Consider the following 21,528-nt stretch of genomic DNA (forward strand, 5'->3'; position numbering starts at 1 on the left):
TGTATTACCAAAAGTGGTAGTCCAGCCAGCACGCTACTCAAAACGGTAGTCCACCAATATTGCAATCCCGACTGCGAAATTCGGCGAGTGCCGCGTGGCATGTTGTTGCCAACACTCACCTCAGGCGAGTCTCGCTATCGAGATTAGGCCTTGAGCTGGAGGAGTCTCGCTATCGAGACGGGTTCACGATATCGAAACATCGACCAAGGAATGCGCGCTGGCCTTGAGGGTCTCGATACCGAGACAAACCAAGTCGTACATTATCCGAGTACGATGTGCGCTGGCCTTGAGGAGTCTCGATACCGAGATAAAACCTCTGCATACGTGCTATGCTTACCATGTATATTGATACTGAGGGATCTTAACTTGAGTCATGGTCACCCAGGCACTCTACGACTTATCAAGTGCGATTAACAGTGTGCGCAGTCTGGACGAGCGCGAAGTCCAACAACCATTTTGGCTCAGTGCGCAGATTAGCAAGGACACCCCCCTCGTTTGTCGAGTCCCGTCGTCGTCATCGCGAGTGTCGTTCGAGGCTGCATCGACGACCACGTGTGGCTATGGTGCTGCATCTAGTGAGTTTCGCTCTTCTGGATGCGAACCGACGTCTTACCCTCATAGAGCTCTTCGTCGAGCACGTCGATCGTGTACCTATGCATGCCGACGTTTTCAGTTGACTATGATAGCTAACTCGCTCGGCATCTCCAACCCTCCGAGACCGTAGTGAGGCTTCGCAACGGGGCAGAGCGCTCTTTCAGCCAGCTTGAAGACACCGCGCGTGGGTAGGGTGTGGTCGTCGGTGACGTTTGACGGCGATCGCGATCAAGATTGCTATGCAACTCGAACTGTATGGTTGCGAACACGAGAGTCAGGATGCCTAAGACGCGCGCAGTCAAATGGGGAATTAGGCACGAGTGATCGTGTATTTTTCAACACCGACTTCGACACTTTGGACACGACTGGATCCACTCGACGATCGGTAGGCGCGCTTCGTTCAATGGTGCAGACGTGGGCCGATCTCGAAGCAGCGAGAGCATCCAATGCCAGGTCAGGACGATGCCATCAGCGTCATGCGAAAACGAAGCAAGGATGGGATGATAAGGGAGGCGTGAGCCTGCAGGAGGATCATGCCATGATTGTGACACGTCGGTGTCGTCCCTTGGCCACCACTGAGTGAAACTGAGTGTGACGAACATTGGGGGTGCTCCAACGGCGAGTGAGCCTGCGAGGTGAGTGTGTCCGTACACAGATCACACGACGTTGACGAACAAGAGGCGCGAACACATGCAGCACAGATATGGCACGGGAAGTAGATGGCGCGCTCGCACACTCCCAATCCCACTCCACGATCGAAACGAAACGAACGAGTCAGTGACGCGGGGGGGAGTAGGTGTGATACGACGTACCCCACTAGTGCTAGCCATTACCCTTGACCCCCTACACAAACGAATCTCCTACCCACGCGACCTCGCACTCCAGCGTCGAGACGCCTTGATTGATGATTCGACATGCCCGCCGCCAACGGTTGAACAGGATTGGGCGGGCTAGAAACTGGAGAAGACATGATTCGTAGTCGGTACATTAGGGCGCCGTAAGTAGTTCCGTCGTCGTTGGCGCTTGAGCACAATGTGCGAGCAGAGTGTTCCGTGTGTTACTCAGTCACAACCAACTTCGTGCAAAGACCCATCAATTGACAGTGAGTGATGCGCTCCCCCAGATCCAGCTGACCCCATCCTTCTAAGTTAGATTTCCTCTATAAATCAAGCATGCGAGCCTGGTACTCGCCCGATATTCCACTCCCTATCGCTTGGCTGGCCTTCGTAAAGGCCCTGGTGCGCAACTTCAACGTACTACGCCCTTTGGACAACGTAGTCGTCATGTAAGTCTCATGAACGTTTTACTGATCTAGGCGCGGGTATTAATTTTTATATACATAGGGACGCTTCAAGGACACCTCCCGGGGTAGTATCAGCCTCTATCCACGTTTTTCGCGGCGAAAACGGCGGCGATTGGGTCTTGACCATCACGGTCGACGACGACGACGACGACGACGACGACTTGGTGTCTCGACGTGGGTTTGGGCACCAGGTAGTGCCGTTTAACGCGGTGACTTACGCGGAAATCGAGCCTTTCGATGTACTCATTGCGTATCTCGTCTGCCTGCTCTTCTTGTAGTACTTTGGAGTACACCCGCCATGAATACATTAATGCACGCGCCATCTCTCGTCAGTTCATTACGCATGAGGACTCAAAGTACTAATGTGACTTGAACTGGTTCACTTCCATTCCGTACAATATTTTCATCATATATTCTATGTACAATAATCTGAATACTTTACAATGTATTTCTAGCATATCACTGCTGATGATAATTAGGTTACCATCTTCGTCAATATGCTGGAGATACGAGTGCTTATAGCCTGATTATACGTCATCAGGGATATGATGACTATATCGGGAATGATATTCAGAATATCATCAGCGTATTGCTGACAGATAGGGGGCTGATGATATTCTGAATATTAACTGTGGTGATATTGAGAATAACAACCTCAATATCATTGGCATATTTCTGTAGGTAAAAGGCTGACATTAATTATATTTACTCTTTTATAATGACAATCCTGATATTTGAGAAGTAGTCTCAATAATTCTGGGGATGATATGATGATTTATAAGTTGAACAATAATTTAAATAAATTCACAATATCTACGGTGGGAATATGCAGAAGATGGTTGTATTAACATCAAGGTATTGTCTTCATATCTCGCGCGTTTTTATAGGCGTTTGCCCGCAGTGATGGGATGAGCTGGTCATTGACTATGTCGGGATCCCGTTGTTTGCGGAGTTGAAGAAGTTTCCGTCGCGCACCCATATTGTCAGCCAACGGTTCTTAGAGGAGCTCTGCGAGCGTCTAGAAGACGCAATGGAACAGCTGGAGGACTATGCCAAGATACTCTTATCCGATCCTCTTCGACGCAATCAGGACTCCGTGGTACTACTCCCAGCAGTGGGGAAGTGGTGGAGATGGCAAGTGATGCACCGAAGTGAGACCAGCCTGGAGAGACCCCAGACCCCAGACCCAGTCGAGCTTGACGAGAGCATGGACCAATCTGAGCCGGAGGAGACACACAATGAAGTGGCTGATGTCGATTGGTCTCCGGATGGGGGCGACACAGAAGAAGAAGACGGAAAGGACTAAACTGACCAAGGCACAGCGGCAAGCGATCGCGAAGGCGGAGAAGGACAAGAAAGCTATTGAGGCTCGCATGAAGAAATGGGGGCAACAGCCCGAGGCGGGTGGAGATGAGCCTCCTCCCTTGCGGTTTCTGGACCAGGGCGAGGCGCTTGAGAAAGTCGTCGATGACCCCAACGATATCGTGCCCCTGGAGGATTATTGGTCCGGTCTACTGTTTCTCGGCAGTGCTGCATCCAATCGGCGGATGTGGTACTTGAGCACCTATCTGACCTCGATTGCCGCAGCGCGTGCCACCGATTCCACCAAGGGTTAGATTATACCAAGATAGCCGCGCCGATGCACCGTCGTTATCTGCCAACGACACAATGAGGGCTAGGGCTGGATGGGCACACGCATTCCAACACTTTCGACAGTGATAATCGCGCACCACACCCTTTACCACTCCTCGTCGAACGGTCACCAAGGGACCCCAGCGCTGGCACCAAGGCGAGATGGCCGAGGTAAGGCACGGAGAGGACGAACCGGTGGACACGAGCAGGGACACGCACGGATGCGGGAGGCGGGAAAAAGAAGCCAGAAAGAGACGCACCGTCGACGCAAGCCATCTCGTGTGCCGTGCACCGTGCGCCTCGATTGATTGTCACAGCGAGTCTGGGCCAGCGGCGGGGACTGTGTCCTGCGTTGAGGGGGTCTGCGGCTGCGGACTGCGAGGGAGGATGGCGGTTAGCGGGTGACAGTAAGCCACAGAAACGAGGGGAACAAGAACGCGAACAAGGGCGAAATGCGAAAGCTGGAACGAGAGCGAGAGTGGGGACGAGATGCATGAACGAAACACTGAACGACAACGACAACGGAGGGACTTACCTCGCCTCACGTCAACCCCAACCCATATCCCACCACATGCATACCCACATCCGAATCCACGTTCCCACCGTGAGTCGCTGGGGATGAGACCTGCGGAGGGGTCGGTGGTGAGTACGCGTTTGAGCTGGGAACGTGGACGTGCGGGTTTACCTCAGTGCGGTAGACGACGTTGATACGATCGCGATGGGGACACCGATATCGGTTAGGGCGTTCAGAATGCGTATATTGACTCGAATGGCGTACTCTACTGTACGAACCCCGTATGTTGACTCACCATACCCATACAGCGTGTCCGACTTCCCCAACCCATAGCACCGCCCATCATCCCCTTCGCCCACGACGAAAGAACCCCCTGCCTCGGACACCCCAGTCGCAACGCCGACGACTGAATGGCCACTCACCTCACGCCTGGATGCGTTGCGCTGTGACTACAAACGACACCGAAGTCCTAGAGACCACGCTTGGGAAAAGGAGACGAATACCAGACTCACCTGGGCAGCAATCACGGTAACACTCTCGACGCAGCTTCGTCGCCCCCTCCCTGAAGAACACCACGACCGTCTCCAAAGACGATGATACACGCCAACACGACACGATAATAGATGATGCAGGCGTGGGGCTGCTCGCGAGGCTGCGACACCCTTACCAGGCCGGCGCGAGTCGGGGAAACGGGCAAGATACGAAGACCAGCAGGTGGCGGAGACGTAGGGAGGGGTTAGACGAAGGGTGGCAGCGGGAGAGCCAACAAGGCATTGGCGTCGACGATGATCAGACCAGAAGGCGCAGCAGAAGGTGAGTACCAGTCACGTACAGAGGGCAAGTCACTTAGCATCGTATCCCGTCCCGCAGCGCCCGCTCTGTCCTCCCATTCTCCATGCTCCTCGTCGACCACAACCCGCCATTCACACCACCTTTGCCCGCTACGCACGCCGTCTTGCGCGGCATGAACCACCAACAGAGGACGACGCCGCTGCTGGAGCGCCATCAAGAGAGGCGTCGGGGACCGAGCACGTCCTCGACGACGACAAGAGGGAAAGGCTGGAAAACAGACTTCAGCAAGTGCCTCGGGATGTCCAAAACGACGACAAACTCACCAAGTGACACCAGACGAGGTGTCGTGAAGGGTGTTACGCCAGAGGAAGAGCGGCTGCGGCAAGTGAGGTCGTACGAAGTTGGGGCCAAGGGACATGAGGGACGCTATAAGGGTCCAAGCGACCTCGACCTCGACTCCAGCGACCTTCAAATCATGGTCGCCGGATCGCTTCAGCAGCTGCGTTGCTATATCGAGTATCTTAGCAGAAATATCGTACGATACGTAAAGCGGCCTTTCTTTGACGATGGATACAAGCACTGCAAGTCTGTATGCATGCCCTAATGCTCGCAAATTGATATCCAAAGGAGCCGTCGGCGACAGAATGGAGGTGAGGTCTCTTTGAAGCATGTTGGTGACGCCGAGAATGGTTCGTCGTAAACGGAGCGGGTTGAGTAGCAGAAGCACCTCAGTGCCCAGGAAGCGTTGACTCGAACGGAGTGGCTGGGATGAGTGAGGAGCGTCACCAGTGGCTCGGAAACAGCGTCCTGAACAGGCGATGGGGCGTTCCCTAACTGCTGCAGCAACCCCGCTACATCTCGCAGGGCAACAACGAGTATAGTCGACGACGGCGCGACTTGACCCGGCATCATTGCCGGCCAGCGCTTTAGATACGAATTGGAGAGTTCTTGTATCGCTCCGATCTGACCTTGTTCGCTGAGCATCCGCACACCGATTACATCCCGAACCAAAATCCCAACCGCATTCCGAATCAACAAGGTCTCGTAACGCAGGGTACTGCCGCCGTTCAGGTTGTTGTTGTCGTGAACGTTCTTGTGAAGCAGAGGGTTGGCCACGATGTCGTTCATGATATGCTGATACCGACGCGTGTTTTGCGAGCGGCGAGGCCAGAAGATGAGTAAGGGTCTTGGTGAAATGGGTGCCCAGGTGGGCCAGCATCTCTGCTGGCGTGAACATCGGTTTCTTGATTTCCGTACTCGTTCCGCCTGTAGGAGAGAGTGGATCGTCGCCGAGAGCCTGTCCATCTTTCTTAACGACCATTGCAACAGGTTCTTGGATTACGACGGTACGCTCTATCGTAGAAGCCGGAAGACGTCCCACTAGTTGGGCAAGGGTACGTCAGGTAACCTGGTCTACGCTGTCTAAGTTCACGCATAGTGTGATGATGGTGTCGACGTCGCTTGAAGAAGGAAGACTGTCGGCCGAGTACATAGCGATGAGGACCTACTTTCTTTCAGAGCTAAATAGCGAAGAGAACGACATGATCGTACTTCGGCGGATGCTCGCTGCACAGGCATACGCTTTCCGTCAGTCCATTTCTCATTTGTTTGATGATGTCTTCGGCAGACGCATCTGTCACGGCGCGCTTCGCTGAATTTGACGATTTTCGGAGGGCGACCAGCGCGTGGCATCGAAGGAGAGGAGACTTTGGAATGGGTTTTGATTTCCTATCTAACGGGTTGTGGGAGAACTCACGTTTGAAGACTTCGCCGTTCTCAGAGTTACCATTGATATCTCGGCCATGAAGGACATAACCTAAGCTCCCAGGTAGACCGGAAGCGTACCAAGAAGAGTCGGAGGGGGTACCTGGGACCCGAATTCATACATTAGGTCGCCGATACACGAAAAAGCAGCACTACACCAGTATCAATAGGTATTCGAGGGGATCGGAATGGGGACTCACACTTGGACAGTGTCCTTGTCTACCGTTTTGAGATCACCAACTATCTTCATCAACGCCTGGAGCGTATCAAAAAGCGTCCGAGTCTCCCCTCGCCGATATAACTCAATTAGACATCTTGCAACCAGCTGGCGAATTGCGCGACGGGTCTCAGTTCACATCGCCGCAACATCGCCGAGTTGGGTATTTGGTTTGGCGCTCTTGACAAACAAGAATGGTGATAAGCGCCGCCTGCTCCCAGATGAGCCCTCCGCGCAAAGTTACGAAGCGAAAAAGGACAGGAATAGCGTAGCCCGTTTTGTTTGTCTCCATGCTCCCTTCAACACCGTCTGCACACGCGTCTTGGCATTACGCCAGTCCCATCACCACGTCAAAGTCTAATATGGCTCTCGCTTCCGCTATTCCACCTCAATGTGCTCTTGCGCTTCCATTTCGGCCCATCAGCCGGAGACGTCAGCGTAGGTTACGCGCCAGGATTTTGCGTATAGTCGTGCAGACCTGCGTGGATTCGGGTATGTAGTAACCACGAGCGTGTTTGAGTCAAGGTCGTGGCCAAGCTCCGGAGGTTTCAAGCAGCCGATGATTCATGATTCTTCGGTTTACTGGAGCGCGCTAGCTGGAGCAAACAAGACCGTTTGGAGTTCGAGAGGTACGGGCGATGAAGACGTCGGATATGGTCATTTCTTGACTGGAAAGGAATCAGGGCACCATGGCGCGACCTGAACCTACGCAATCGACGGTGAGTGTTTGTCTCTTCCTTCTGTTCGTGTACTCACCCGGTTAACGCCATCTTAGCTGAGGCCAGCATCCTCGCTCTCGCGCGCCCAAGTTCTCCTCCGTCTTCGAGGCTTGTCCTCAGATTCAGAAGCTACGCTTAATCGGAACAGTACAGTACTCAGACAGGGAGAGCTTTAAATGCTCCTCGAACTGATTGTCGCGATAACGTGATGGTACAGAGGTGAATGGTTGTGGGAGTACGTGTGCTGAGTGTCCATGTAGCCGGGGAATTTGGCGCACAAATGACTGGGCATAGAATGGGCCAGCGCTCTCTCTATGCGCTGATATAGGTGAGTAGATGGCAAAGGCTCGCCCGCAGAACGTACCAGTTGTGTTCACTGGAGCGCTAGCCGACTTCGCTTTCGCTTCACCAAGGCGCATGCGCGGGTCTGACTCCACCACCTCATCTTCCTCTTCCTCTTTCCCTCCTCTTCTCGATAGATCGTTGACCTCTCAACGTTATCGCGATATCTGACAGACGAATGTGAGTATCAACGAGGACGTGGATGACAGCGCTACACTCGGCTATGAGATCTAAACAGCAGTTGTTGGGGAGACAAGGAGGGAGATGGGTAAGTATCATTGGAATGCCTCGTGATCAGAGTGGAGAAATAGCCATTCGAAGCAAGGCCCGGTGATTAGGTGTCGATATCCTGCGAGCAAGGTGTTGTTTCCATCAGTCGAGAGCCGTGGTGCGTGTGAGCTTAGGCGGGAAGGATTTGCGTAGTCTTGAGTCGTTCATTCTTGCAGGACCTCTATCCTCGAAACGTGGTGTCGAGATAGCAATTCGCCAATTCAGATTTCTCTAGAATGATAGCAAATCTCAGTAGCTTAAAGAAGCACCCAAAAGGTCTGTCGACACACTCACCTACAAGTAGAGCTCGCGTGCATGTGCGTCTTTCCCGAAGCGGCGTGGGCTCAAGACATAAATAATTACGACATGAGAAAAAACGACACTGGCTGCGAGGAGGTTATAGTGCTTCTCTAGCTTCTTCATTGAGATTCGCGTGGTCTAGTATTATTTTCCCATGCTCTTATCGCAGAAACTCAGCGGACCGTCAGGAATGCGCACCGAATACTACATGAATCTCCCCTATCATCAGATGCTCGGACGCGAATTGCTGTTCTACCGCTGCTTCATCATCCTGGTTGAGCATATTCGTGATGAGGAGCATCCCGAGGGCACGGGTTGTTGCCATATCTTTGTATTTCTTTGTATTCATGCGGTTCATCCAACAGTTCCCATAGCGCTTCAACTGATGGCACCCGAGTCTCATAGGAATGTACAACCGCCTCATGGAATACACCGAAGTAACTCAAAGCCACATGCCTCGTCTCCTCCTCTAATACCCCCACATACCGAATTCATCGTCGTTAACACCGGATGAACACTTGCCGACTCGCTTCCTATGCTATTCCCTATAGAAGTCCTCGTGCTGAACGAAATCGGTAAGGTCGATGGCTGAGACGATGCTGTCTGCACAGCATGCTTCGTGATGTTCTTTCCCGACCGAAACGTCTCATCTCGGGCCTTCGCTCTTATCTGCACATGCCCTGAACGTCCCGACCGGATAGCATAGTACGAGGACTACTTATGCACACTATGTGTGTCTATAAAAGGTCCAGGTCAAGACTCTCCTTCTACCAGGCTGACTTCCTGTCCCCTCTTCTTCGTTCCCTCTTCGAATTTACTGCTACTTTCCCTGCAGCAATGGTGTCCTTCAACAAGTTCTTCAAGTCGGTCTTCTTGGCCGTACTTTACGCCTCCGCTACCTCAGCGTCGCCGTTCCCTGGCAGTGCTAAACACGCCACCCACCGTGTACGCGAAGTCGGACGAGGACTCCAAGTCGAGACCTTCCACCCTCCTTCATCCTTCGAGGCATGTCACTCGCGGCCCTGGGATGTGTTCGTCGAGTGCTTACCGTAATTCCTCTTTGGATTTAGACTTTCGGCAGTGGTATCGATCACCCGCTGTCTAAACGTGACAACCCCGATCTCGAGGAGTCTACTATTGCCTTCGTCGAGTCCAAGCTCGGCGTAGCCAAGAATGCCATCTCCTTCAAGTCCGGCTTCACTGGCGAAACTGCTAAGCATGCCTTCGTGAAGCAGAGCCACGTAAGTGAAGCCATCGCCGCACTAATGGACCTTATCCTCACCCCTCTTTAGGACGGTATCCCCTTCGCCAACGCTGTGGCCAACGTCGCCTTCAACAACGACAACAAGGTTGTCTCCTTCGGTTCTTCCTTCGTCAAGCCTGGTAAGTCTTTACTGTACTTCCTAGGAAGGGAGAATTCTCACTACGAACCCACAGTCAAGATTGCTTCCTCGACTCCCTCTGTGTCCGTGACTGACGCCATTGCCAAGGCAGAGGAGCTCATCGATGGCCAGCACAACGACCACCCACCCACACTCGAGTTCCTCGCCCTACAAGACGGCTCCGTCGCACTCACCCACGTCATCCAGATCCAGAACGACGACACCGGTGCCTGGGTCGAGGCGTTCATTGACGCCCACACTGGGGAACTTCATTCCGTCACCGACTTCGTTGCGAAGGCTTCCGTAAGTGCGGTCATCTGCCTCTGTTGATCGATCGCTGAGTTCGTCGCTGCTTTCGCAGTACCGTGTCCTTCCTATCCAGAAGGAAATCCTGACCCAGGGGTTCGAGACCTTGACCGACCCTCAGGATCTCACCGCATCCCCACAAGGATGGCACAGTAAGTTCCTCCTTCATCTAACCCTTCTATTGGCCCTAAATTTCGCTGTAGGCGACGGAACCACTACTACCACCACTACTGCGTGAGCACAAACACAAACCTGGGGAATTCATTGACTGACAGTATAACAGTGGTAACAACGCCATCGCCTTCAAAGGCTCGCAGTCTTCAGTCACCACCCAATCATCTGCTACGGACAACTTCATCTTCACCCAGTCTGCTACCACCTCCCCCACCACGCAAGCTAACCTAGACGCCGCCCGCACCAACGCGTTCTACATCGTCAACTCCGTCCACGATATTGCGTACAAGTACGGCTTCACTGAGGTATCGTGATGCCCGCTCCTGAGTGAAATCGAGTTCGATCTGACACAGCCGTTCAGTCTGCCTTCAACTTCCAGAACAACAACTTCGGGAAGGGTGGCGCTGGCAACGATCGCGTCACCATCTCTGTCCAAGATGCCGCTGGGACCAACAACGCTGACTTCGCGACTCCCGCTGATGGCCAATCCGGCAGAATGAGGTATGTCCTTCACACGTCCGTATCATCCCTCGGCTTCTAATCAAATATCAACAGAGTCAGTATGCTTCTGTTGCTATCATTCCATTCAGTTGCTGATCGTCGCCGTCTCCATCATGGTTGCATCTGCATATGAATAGAGTACGTGGATTCACTTGGTGAATCACCGGAAGATACTCACGGCTCTTAGTGTTCCTCTGGACCCTCACCAGCCCCCAGCGCGATGGCGCCCTCGAAAACGACATCATCGTTCATGAGAATACTCACGGCATCACCAACCGAATGACCGGTGGTGGAACCGGTAGATGTCTCCAAACCACCGAAGCCGGTGGCATGGGTGAAGGTGCGTGGTCCGCCCATGGAACTTCCGCCGTTTCGCCGCACACTAACCATGGAAACGCATCATTGTCTAGGTTGGAGTGATGCTATGGCCGAGTGAGTCCCTTCCCAGATTTCGGTGATATTGCGATGCTGATTCGTTTATAGATGGACCGAGCACACTTCTGCAGCCTTCCCTGACTACGTGATGGGTCAGTATGTTACCAACGACGCCGGTGGAATTCGTACACACCCATACTCCACCTCCGCGTGCGTTCTTTCATACCCATCCACGGAGTTTCTGAATAACGAAACCTTATAGTACCGTCAATCCCCTTCGGTACTCGACAATCGCCACGTTGAACGAAGTTCACGGTCAGTCTCCTGACATGATTTGGTTGCAGTTATACTTATGTAGACTCTCGACAGATATTGGTGAGGTCTGGGCCAATATCCTTCACAACGTCCACGCGGCCCTCGTTGGCGTCCACGGCTTCTCTACCACTGCCCGCACCGACCCTACTGGCACCGCAGGAAACGTCGTCTTCTTACACCTCTTCATCGACGCGCTGGCCCTTCAACCTTGCAACCCAACTCGTAAGTCTTTCGACAAGGCGCGATCCTTTGTACTTACGGATTCGTTTGCGCACCCACAGTTCCTACGGCTCGTGATGCATGGATCCAAGCCGATGTCAACCGATTCGGTGGCACCAACTCGTGTACCCTCTGGCGAGCATTCGCTAGCCGCGGCTTGGGTGTCGGTGCTGCCAACCACCGAGACTCGACCACCGTCCCCGCCGGCTGCTAATTTATTGCATTTCTTTGGGCTTGTTGGATTTACGAGGCCGTATATAAACTTCAATGTATACCAGCGAAATCAATTCAATATCTTGGACTCTATTCATACCTCGCACGCTTTCTTTGGCAAAACATCGATGGCTCATCAACAAAACGTATATCAGACAACGGTGATATTAGATATACCAGACATACTCCCGCAGGCCCACACCTGTCAACCTGGTTGAATCCACTTGCCCCAAGCAGATCGTCATCAACACCAAGATCGTCCTATATTCCATAGGGTTGTTGTTTCGCCAGGCTCCGCTACTTCAGTCATGGCCTCCGAGTCGATTCGATAAGGACTAGTCCGAAAGTTGTGGAGTCGACGGATTTGCCGTTGGCTAGCGTTCTGAGAGAATGGAGTGAATAGAAGATCGTACGCCATGAATGGTCCTCAATATCAATGTTGGCGCTGGCATGGTGCATTCATTATGGCCAGCGTGACCGGCAATGATTTAGACGCTCAAAAAGCGATCGGGTCATGACATCACAAAGCGTTGGACTTGAACTCCTCCCTCACTAACTATCTCGACGCACCTCACAGCTCATGACGATGTCGGATACGTCATACTGCATATATCCCCTACCTCACGCGGATTCTCTTATAAGCAGGAGCCACGGAAATCGTCGCCTCCCATCGTTTTCTTTCGCACCCCACCATCACCAACTCTAATTCTCCTCCGTAATGTCTCTGCCCACCGCACCCAAGGATATCAGCGACCATCCGGTAGCGGTAAGCTTTACTCCCAATCTGCACGCCGACGAGCAGATTAACGCGTCGCGTAGGGCTCGGTCACCGACCCCGTCAACAAAGCAGATAAGGACGCCGACGTCGATCGCAAGATTCGTCTATTCGGCGTCATCTCAGCTTTCAGAGCAGGACGAGTCCCATCCAACACCCAGATAGACCAGACCCTCAAATACGTACTCGATAACTCCCCGGTCGACGTCACCGCCCTGTCTCATGACGGCCGAAAACTCATCTCAGATACGCGCGATATCATAGAAACGGCTAGGCTGATGGTGCAGGAGAAAAACGCCGATGAGCTATTTCAGAACTTCCTATGGCATACACGCGATGTGACTGTCGAGGGCGCAAAAAAGGACCCCAATGAAGTCCTACCGGTGGATAAAGAGAAGGCTATTCAGGACGGACAACAAGGTGAGTAAATGATGCGAGGCAAAGATAGTTCTCTAACGCCTTCCAGCTGTACAACACCTCAGAACGATTTTGTCCCTTGTCCTCACCAACTCCGAAGTCAGAAAGCTGCTCACCGACTTTTCGTTAATGGGAAGAGATTTGCTGGCTCGTGGGGCCGCCAAGGTGGATACACTATGAAAATCGCGCATATTGCATGCTAATCTCGCATAGGCTGCTGATTCCCTGCGACCAGACGAAGAGCGACTCGCTCGTGTCGACGCGAGTGCGCCAAACGACCAATTCATCACCGAGGGGGGCCGTGTTGCCGGTCCAAACGAAACACCTGTACTCGAAGCCAGGATTCCTGGTACCGATGCCACCGTAACTCAGCATCCTAAGGAGCCATTAGGCAACGGCGCAAAGGTCTGTACCGCCGTGTTTGAACGCATATATGCACTCATCGTAGACACTAGGTCAAAACCTCCGATGGAACAGTGAAGTCGGGCGACCAGGCGATGCGTGAAGCCGGAGCCCAGGCCGATCAACTCAAAGCTGAGGGCAAGGCAAAGGCCGCTGCAGAAAGGGACGACATGGCCGCGCGAGCTGACGGCGTCCAGGAAGGTGGGGAAACCACTGAAGTCAAGAAACAGGTGAGTTTTATTCTGGTCTTATGATCTCTGCGTCGCTCAGTTGACCATCCTTGCAGAGCCTCATGGACAAGATGCGTGGCTATCGAGATGGCCTGACCGACAAGATTCCTCAAGAACACAAAGACAAGGCTAACGACAAATTCGACCGTACCAAGCACTTCCTGACTGAGGAGTACTTCCCTGAAGAGCGCCGCGATCAATTCATTTTCCGTGGGAAGAAGGTATGTCACCCGCCTATGTAATACAATACAATTCTAATGTGCAGTAGGTCATAATCGAGTGCCAGAAGCACGATGACTACCAAGAGTCTATCCGATGGCTCTTAAACTATTTGGAAGAGTACGTCGGCCATGCCAGGACTGTGGGCGAGCATGGAAAGGATAGCGGTGCCAAGCTTACATCGGTGCGCGGCGTGTATAATGGTTCTCCGCACTTGTATTCATGAAGCACCCAGGATGCCTCCTTGAAGCAATCTGTCAACGAATTACGCACCTTATTGGAACGATTCGCCAATGGCAGGACTACCGCTGATATTGTGGATTCTATCAACACTTTGATCGATGACACCAGGCGAGACCCCGAGTTGCGGGCATGGTTTACAAACATGGACGCATATATGCGCAAGGTACATCCCTTCGATCGACTTGCCCTTCTTCAATAACCTGTCCCCGACTAGGTCCTACTTGAACCAGGGTACGTTCTTGAGCCGGATTGCAACAATCAAGCTAGGCGACTTCGCGATGACGGACGTGTCTTCTACGATGATAAGTACAAAGGTCACTTCGACAACCTCTTCCGCACTGTCGGCGATTGGTTCAAAGCTATGGGCGATGATCCCTTGAACAAGAGGTAAGTCGCTACATCACTTTTCGCCATTCGCACAATTAATTCGTAGCAAGATTCGGTGAAGATTGGGCACGCTTGACAAAAGACTTGTTGTTCGACAGCGAGGGAAGCCTTAAGTTCAAGCCTCACTTGTGGAATGATATCCGAAAGGTCATCGTCCCCACTCTCGTCGATAAGGTTCGTTGCTGTTTCTCTCCGTACGTCGTGCCTCACCGTGTTCCAAATTAGGTCGGCTACGTCCCGATTCCCCGCATCGAGTACACAGACGAGAACCTTGACCTCGTTGTTGAGAATCTCACACTCTCGGGCCGCAATCTTTTCCCCAACGTAGTATCCTTCGAGGCCCACAACTTCGTCAAGTTTAGCCCGTACAATGCCATCAGCGACGAAAATCATCACGAATTCACTGTGAGTTCACCCCTGCTGTACGCCTTTCACTCAATGACGCCCCCCAGTTGACTTTGGGACAAATACAAGCGGACATGCGCGACGTTGCTTTCTATTTCCGCAAGAAGTCCGGAATCCCCAAGTTGATGGACAGCGGCCTCGCCGACGTTGTCCTAGGTGGGAACGGTCTCACTGTGAGTTTTTTTCCCCGTTTCGTTGGTCTTCTAACTCCACGTATGCCAGGCCTCCATCCACCTCGCGTCTGCAGACAAGGATAAGTCATCAGTGTTCAAAGTGAAGAATGTCCATGTCAAAGTCGACACTCTCAAATTCTCTATTCGGGACTCCAAGCACGATTTCTTGTACAAAACACTGCGGCCTTTAGCTACGGGCCTTGTCAAGAAACAGATACAGAAGGTCCGTTACTCGTCCTCACAATCCAGCCGTACATACTCATCAAATCAAAGGCTATCGCCGACGCCATCACGACCGGGATGGAGTATGTTGATGGGCAACTTGTTGCTGTCCGTGATCGCATGCAGGAAGCTAAAGAAACTGACGGCGAGTCACGGACACAAGTGCTACAGGATGTAATTACATATTATCGGTTACTTTTCCCTCACGTCCTCACCTCAATTTCGTCAGCTCTTCAAACGCAAGCAGGAAGAGGCGTCTGTCAAATCTCATGAAAAGAACTCGCAGTTCAAGGTTGTATCCAACAAGCGAGACTCCGTCCTCGCGAATACTGGCCATCCCGCCGGTTGGGTCAATAGAACCGCTGAGCGTGAAGAGAAAGCCGTCCAGGGTACAGAATGGAGGAGTGAAGCGTACGTTCTGTATCACACTCGCTTAATGGAAGGCGAAGCTAACCCATATCTGTCATACCGCAGGTTCACTATTGTTTAAATTTGCCCATAGTTTGTACTACCTTCCGTGTGTTCTCTGTGTTCTTTTCGTGCTGGATATTGTTTGCTCCCGACCTCTTTCTTCCTTGCGGTGTGATACTCAGTATTTTGCCTAAGTCAGTATAAAGTCCACGTAAGTCCATTTTTTGATGGAATTCGTCAGTTTCCGTACTTTTGATGTAAAAATTCCGGCACCTTCCTCTTTTGATCTTGTGCGGAAGGTCACGACGAAATCTAAGTCAGTGAAAAGCAAACTTGCAGTGACTTAGTTTGACTGGGAATGGGAGCGTAAAGTAATAGGATTCAGACATTGCTTATGTAAGGGGAACTAATCCCAGGGGCGAAGATGCATTAATCGAGAGAACATTAAGGCTCTAGCCTAAGAGCAGTTGCTCAGGAAGTGACAAAGGGGGTATCTTGAGGGTGCTGAATGTCAGATAACACAGGGGTATTTAGATACGAGACGAGAGACTTGGAAGAGCATGAATACTGGTGACAGGCGCTGGTGCCCCCCTGTCTTCAATTACATAATCTTTTTTGATTTCGATGGCCAGTTCAATTGTTGGACTTCAACGTTTCGATGTTTCAACTCCTCACCAACATCCCCAATGTCCACTTATTTCTTCGACAACCGTTCACAACACTTGGGGCATTCAATGCGGCCCCGAATTGAAGCTCTTGACATCTCTTCTCGCCGTAACGCGCCCCGTGTGAATAACAACTGCTCCAACTCTCTGGATCCACGCGCCTGGCAACTACCCCTGCCGGCCTCCATGGATAGCTTTCTACCCCACCCCACCTACTACGCCCGCCTCCAGATTACTACGTATGGGAGACAGTCATCCTCCTGCGCCGGCAAGTCACAGTTTTGGAGGAGACCGTGTCGCTTATGCGGCGTGAGCTTTCCGAATTGTGGAGACAGAGTTGCTCTGATTCTCGGTAAGTTGACTATGTCTGTATGTCTGCCACTGATAGCTTACCCCAATTCTCAGTGTCCACCACGACCAAGACGATTCCTTCGTACAGCTGTCCCACTTACCTGAGTCTGTGCTCCGGGACTTCAAGGCGGCCCATTCCCCTTATCTCGAGGGCACCTTCTCGGTCTCCCACCAATCTTTGTTCGAAAACGCGCCTCCCGATTGCACCGGCAGATCCCTAGATCCAGGTAAGATCAACTCTGTTAAAGAAAATTATTGCTAAACATTACTCTAGAGTCCTCCTCCATTGGCGATGGAAGAAGCGAATAGACCGTACCGTATTATATATATATTGCATCATGTTTACTATTAGTATGAATTTATTTTATTGCCTGAGAACGGTTTTGTACTTGACTTAACCTGACCATCACTGACCGTGAGCGACTGTTGCGTTGAACATGGTGGCCTGACTTTCCATGACTGACTTAGACACTAACAGACTTGACTGGACCTGTTTTCTTCGATACCCGAAAGGGACCCACAAAATCATTTTCAAGTCATTTTACGGTAAATATTCCGGCCTAGGTCCGGCTAAGTCATTATTTTATGACTCACACAGACTTAGGCAAAACACTGAGTGTGATATCGCAAAATCCAAGCGAATGGTGCTTGTCGTCATACGGGCGAGTGCAAGAGCCAAAATCAGATATTTAGCTTTCTAGTGGAAAGAGGAATCGTAGTACAAAGGTATCAGTTCCTTTCACATATGTAAGGCGTGGTACACGCTGCCCTGGCGTTCATACCCTCCTTCTACACCCGTACACTCGCGCCTCCCTATTTCAGACTCACTGTCCCCTGAAAACTACTTTCAATTACCTACCCTTCCCTTGTGAACACCCGGCAATTGCCTCTCTCAGGGAAGTGCTTACATCGAGATCAAACATATGTTCTTTCTGGGACCAGTATACTACACCGCCAACCCTTCGGGCGCTTTCAGGGATATTTCTGCAAAATCTTCTCTGATGATCCGAAGGAAATAGCAAACAAACCTTTGGCCAAGAGCTATCAAATAGCCAACGTCAAACATCCCTCATCAGTTTCTCAGCTCTTCTACAAAGATCTGTCTAAGCTTCTGTGGAGATTACAACTACAAGCTTAGAGAAATATTCGGCCTTAGCCGCCGTCGGCAGCAGCTTTATTACGCGCGCGAGTGGCCTTTGATTTTGCTACAGTTTCCGCTCGCTTCGCTGGCCCTGACACGCGTAACTTGGATGCGGCATCTCGGTGCAGCGCAGCGCGATCTTCGACGACGTAGCTGGGGGCAATGAGCGTTCTCGGTAAGACTTCACGGAGCACATGCGCGTTGTGCAGAGCATGCATGTTGATGATGTATCGTGCATCATCGGCATGCGAAACAGTGTATTTGACTTTGGATGAGTCGAGACGTTCCATTGGAACAGGACGGCTATCCTCCGTGATGGCGCAGTTGCCCGAATAACAGTCGTGCTGAGAGTTAAAATGGAATAAAACATCCTGGTATACGCATTCAGTTTGAGCGGGGCTAAGCGTAAAGTGACGCAGTTGACTCACCCCAACATTGACAGGGAGTACAACAGAGTTCGCGGGTCGTCGCAAAACCGGCATATCAAGTCGCGCATCTTTCTGATCCAGGAGATCGAATTGCTCAACCAAGACAATGGTGTGGTTTGCCTGGATCGACAGTGTGTCCTTCGTGCCCGAGTCAGAAGTGAGAATTCGGACCACTCGGCCAACGAGAAGGGAGGGCGACTGGAACGGCATCTGATGGACCCGTTGTTCACAATGAGAACTTATTTTGAAGTCTTACACCATCGAGAAGAGCTGGAAGTACTCACCAATGAATTGACAGCTACGCGTGAGTTGCAAAAGACCCAAGACCCCTCCATGCACACGTCTCCGTTGCGCGCTATGATAAACCTGCAACGACTCCATTGATCCTTGGTAGATGGTGGTGTTTCGTGCAAAAGGTTATTAACGTCGGCGATTGCCTCACGCCACTGCGCGCGATGTTGCTTTGCGCAAGCGTGAAGCCGTACAGTGCCTGAGCAAAGCGAGTAAGCATACACAGAGGTGAAACCCAAGATCAAAGAGCATACCTGGTTTCAAGAGATCGTCGTCGACCCAGCCAAGGCGGCGCTGAAGCTCTCGGTTTGCAATCAAGAAGCTCCGCACTCGGTTTCCGGCTTGACCGTATGACCCATTGTCATGTTTCCACCAGCCGCCGCTCACCACATGCTTGAAACGCTCCATGTCCGCGATTGTCGATGCAATGTCATGGCTCGGCGCTTGGTGGTTGGAGAGAATGCTGCAGAGGCGGAATACGGCATTCCAGCATTCGAAAACCTCCGTCGAGAATAAAACCGCTGGGCCGAAGCGGCGGATATCATCGGGGAGATGAGACAAGACATGGAGTTTATATTTCAGAATGATTCGGCTGGGATCGACTTGAGCCCACAGGTCGAGCACATTGGCAATAAGGATCTTGAGGTCCGCCTGTATGTCTGATGAAAGGGAACATTGAGACTGCAATTGAAGGTAGCGAGCTCACCAAATACGTGTCCATGTTCCTGATCTCGGGATACCACAGCATTGCACCAAGCAACCCATTTGCCTTCCATAGCTCAAAAAGCGGCTTCGAGCAAAAATCATCTCGTAAGTGAAATGCTCCTACTTGTTGCAATGTCTTGAAATGTTTGCCGATGAGCGAATTCTTATATTGGAGCATGTAGGAAGCGCGAATGGGCGGCACACTGAGACCATCGATCGAGGAAGACTGGAGCCGAATCGCAAAGACGTCATCCTTGCGCTTGTCCCAAGTCTTTGTTGTTGCATGCCAAATGTACTTGTCGTTGCCGAGGAGTTCTGTGTGGAGGATTTCGCCGGGTGTGTCTTGATGCGGATTCACGCCTTCACAAAATGTATCAGCTGCTTTCTTCTCAGGATTATCTGACAAAGTGTACCTATGCCGGGAGCCAGGAGTGGATTAAAGTGGTCTCCCGGACGTATATCCTTGCGCTCTGCTATAGCAAGGCTCTTTGTCAAACTGATTGCCGGTATAAGGTTACAAAACGAAATGACTTACGTGCATCAACCCTCATTTTTGCATAGCGACTTGCTGGCTGCTCGACAAGCCATTGAAACAGCTCAGCCTCGATGTCGGCCTGGATCTTTGCTTTGAATGCATCACGCTCGGGCCCTTTGAACTTCCTGTCGTTGAGGTGAGGATCTCTGGTCACAGCGTTGTAAAGTCGATCTTCTTGTAACTGACGGGATTTGGGGATGAGCTGGTGGATCCAAAACTGAGCGATACGATCCTTGACTCCCGTCTCTGTCTGAATCTTGGTGACAGCAGTTTCGACACCAGTGCACGCAGCACGCAATTGCCGTCTGATGGTATTTATGGTACTGTCTGGGGTTCTCGGTACGCCTGGCTGAGTGAGTGGTTTGAGTCAATGCAATTTTACTATACTAGTTTGCTAACTCACCGAAAACAAGGCCTCGTATCCTTCATCTGTCTCTCTTTCTTCTGCGCTTCCACCACTCAGGTCACTTCGGCACCATAATGTTGCATTTGATCCAGCCGTTGATGTGGATTCAGCTTGCTGGGGATTGTCGGCTGGTAGGAGGTGGATCTGAATCCGGAAAATTATCTCCGTCCCGAGCTGACAGTCGTAGGCTTCTCGCCAAGCATCAGGTTTACTGAGACACGTTCATTAGCATTCTTCTCAGAATTATTCAATGACATGATCTGGCGCACCAATCACTTGAGACAGCATCAAACAATTCTGGTGATGACGCTTGTTGAGATGTTGCACAGAACCGCACGAAGTACTCCTGGCAGAGTTTCCTGTGCGGAAGGCAGATATTCGCCGCATAGAGGTTCATGTGAGCATTATACTGCTTGCTTGTGTTTCCGGAGACATCATCTGACCACGCCATAATCCGAAGGACGAACGCAGGCCTTCCATCAGCAAGAACACGCACAGGATGCGGCATGGTCACAGGTTCTAGCAGCGGCCTCTCCAGGTCAGCCCATCTCCGCAATAAGACAGTTACAACGATGGAATCAAGTTGGACATACGGGTGAATATAAGCTGCCCGAACTGCAATCGAAGGTCCAAGAAATTGAATGCTAACTTCTTCGCAGGCATGAATTCCGTTGGCAAGCGTTCAAGTATACTAAAAACACTGTCCTTCGAATGGCATGTCAGAGTCGGCCTCACATGGTATTTGTCATGTTACGACTCACCTGGTTACGATGAACCTTTCGTATCTCTGCGTAGACTTCTCCCTTCATGATCAAGAATCGCAAGGGTATCAAAAATTCACTGTTTGTCCCATGGGCTAGCTCGTTGACATAGAAATGCTTCGACAATTTTGAAGGATTTTCGAAGTCGGCCCACATCGGTGAGAGATCACAATAGTCTAGCTCTTTGGTATATTTCACAGCTTGCCATGGTTCGCTGACAGTGCTGGCTTTCTCAGGGTAAACATTCATAAACTTGCGCACAAGCGGATTAGCCCAGTCCTTGTTCTATCAGCTAAGTTATCATTCAAAATAACTTCAAGCTCACAAGAGTCAGCAGATCCACTGGGTGATTCATGAAGAAGTGATTCCCAAGAGACGATGTATGCAAGCGCGGTGCAAATGTGATCGATTTGGTAAGTTTCTCCTGTT

General features: G+C 51.5%; 7 protein-coding genes across 7 annotated transcripts; 5 read left to right on the top strand and 2 right to left on the bottom strand.

The window, feature by feature from the left end:
• Nucleotides 1-1,766: 1,766 nt before the first annotated feature.
• Nucleotides 1,767-2,175, top strand: PC9H_011261 (uncharacterized protein; the record flags this gene model as incomplete). The annotated part of the gene is made up of 2 exons (XM_036780746.1): nucleotides 1,767-1,879; nucleotides 1,938-2,175. The coding sequence occupies 2 exons, from the start codon at nucleotides 1,767-1,769 to the stop codon at nucleotides 2,173-2,175; spliced, it is 351 nt and encodes a 116-aa protein (XP_036626601.1).
• Nucleotides 2,176-3,135: 960 nt separating this feature from the next.
• PC9H_011262 (uncharacterized protein) lies at nucleotides 3,136-3,513 on the top strand (the record flags this gene model as incomplete). The annotated part of the gene is made up of 1 exon (XM_036780747.1): nucleotides 3,136-3,513. One exon carries the CDS (start codon nucleotides 3,136-3,138, stop codon nucleotides 3,511-3,513), a length of 378 nt encoding a protein of 125 aa, XP_036626602.1.
• Nucleotides 3,514-5,154: 1,641 nt separating this feature from the next.
• On the bottom strand, nucleotides 5,155-6,156 carry PC9H_011263 (uncharacterized protein; the record flags this gene model as incomplete). Its single annotated transcript, XM_036780748.1, has 1 exon — nucleotides 5,155-6,156. One exon carries the CDS (start codon nucleotides 6,154-6,156, stop codon nucleotides 5,155-5,157), a length of 1,002 nt encoding a protein of 333 aa, XP_036626603.1.
• Nucleotides 6,157-9,284: 3,128 nt separating this feature from the next.
• On the top strand, nucleotides 9,285-11,933 carry PC9H_011264 (uncharacterized protein; the record flags this gene model as incomplete). The annotated part of the gene is made up of 14 exons (XM_036780749.1): nucleotides 9,285-9,487; nucleotides 9,529-9,688; nucleotides 9,740-9,830; nucleotides 9,885-10,132; nucleotides 10,191-10,287; nucleotides 10,339-10,369; nucleotides 10,419-10,614; nucleotides 10,671-10,810; nucleotides 11,020-11,150; nucleotides 11,221-11,242; nucleotides 11,294-11,395; nucleotides 11,448-11,500; nucleotides 11,555-11,722; nucleotides 11,782-11,933. The coding sequence occupies 14 exons, from the start codon at nucleotides 9,285-9,287 to the stop codon at nucleotides 11,931-11,933; spliced, it is 1,794 nt and encodes a 597-aa protein (XP_036626604.1).
• A 717-nt stretch (nucleotides 11,934-12,650) lies between these two features.
• PC9H_011265 (uncharacterized protein) lies at nucleotides 12,651-15,895 on the top strand (the record flags this gene model as incomplete). The annotated part of the gene is made up of 16 exons (XM_036780750.1): nucleotides 12,651-12,698; nucleotides 12,752-13,127; nucleotides 13,174-13,289; nucleotides 13,338-13,529; nucleotides 13,580-13,756; nucleotides 13,813-13,977; nucleotides 14,025-14,159; nucleotides 14,211-14,381; nucleotides 14,433-14,605; nucleotides 14,656-14,779; nucleotides 14,831-15,010; nucleotides 15,058-15,183; nucleotides 15,233-15,406; nucleotides 15,457-15,579; nucleotides 15,635-15,816; nucleotides 15,880-15,895. The coding sequence occupies 16 exons, from the start codon at nucleotides 12,651-12,653 to the stop codon at nucleotides 15,893-15,895; spliced, it is 2,478 nt and encodes an 825-aa protein (XP_036626605.1).
• An 888-nt stretch (nucleotides 15,896-16,783) lies between these two features.
• Nucleotides 16,784-17,141, top strand: PC9H_011266 (uncharacterized protein; the record flags this gene model as incomplete). The annotated part of the gene is made up of 3 exons (XM_036780751.1): nucleotides 16,784-16,833; nucleotides 16,887-17,059; nucleotides 17,107-17,141. The coding sequence occupies 3 exons, from the start codon at nucleotides 16,784-16,786 to the stop codon at nucleotides 17,139-17,141; spliced, it is 258 nt and encodes an 85-aa protein (XP_036626606.1).
• Nucleotides 17,142-17,984: 843 nt separating this feature from the next.
• On the bottom strand, nucleotides 17,985-21,454 carry PC9H_011267 (uncharacterized protein; the record flags this gene model as incomplete). The annotated part of the gene is made up of 10 exons (XM_036780752.1): nucleotides 17,985-18,344; nucleotides 18,408-18,599; nucleotides 18,704-18,891; nucleotides 18,947-19,343; nucleotides 19,399-19,775; nucleotides 19,963-20,281; nucleotides 20,336-20,549; nucleotides 20,608-20,944; nucleotides 21,108-21,378; nucleotides 21,425-21,454. The coding sequence occupies 10 exons, from the start codon at nucleotides 21,452-21,454 to the stop codon at nucleotides 17,985-17,987; spliced, it is 2,685 nt and encodes an 894-aa protein (XP_036626607.1).
• Between the last annotated feature and the right edge of the window lie 74 nt (nucleotides 21,455-21,528).

The sequence above is a fragment of the Pleurotus ostreatus genome (genome assembly GCF_014466165.1).
Source record: "Pleurotus ostreatus strain PC9 chromosome Unknown scaffold_9, whole genome shotgun sequence".
In the NCBI taxonomy this organism is placed as follows: domain Eukaryota; kingdom Fungi; phylum Basidiomycota; class Agaricomycetes; order Agaricales; family Pleurotaceae; genus Pleurotus; species Pleurotus ostreatus.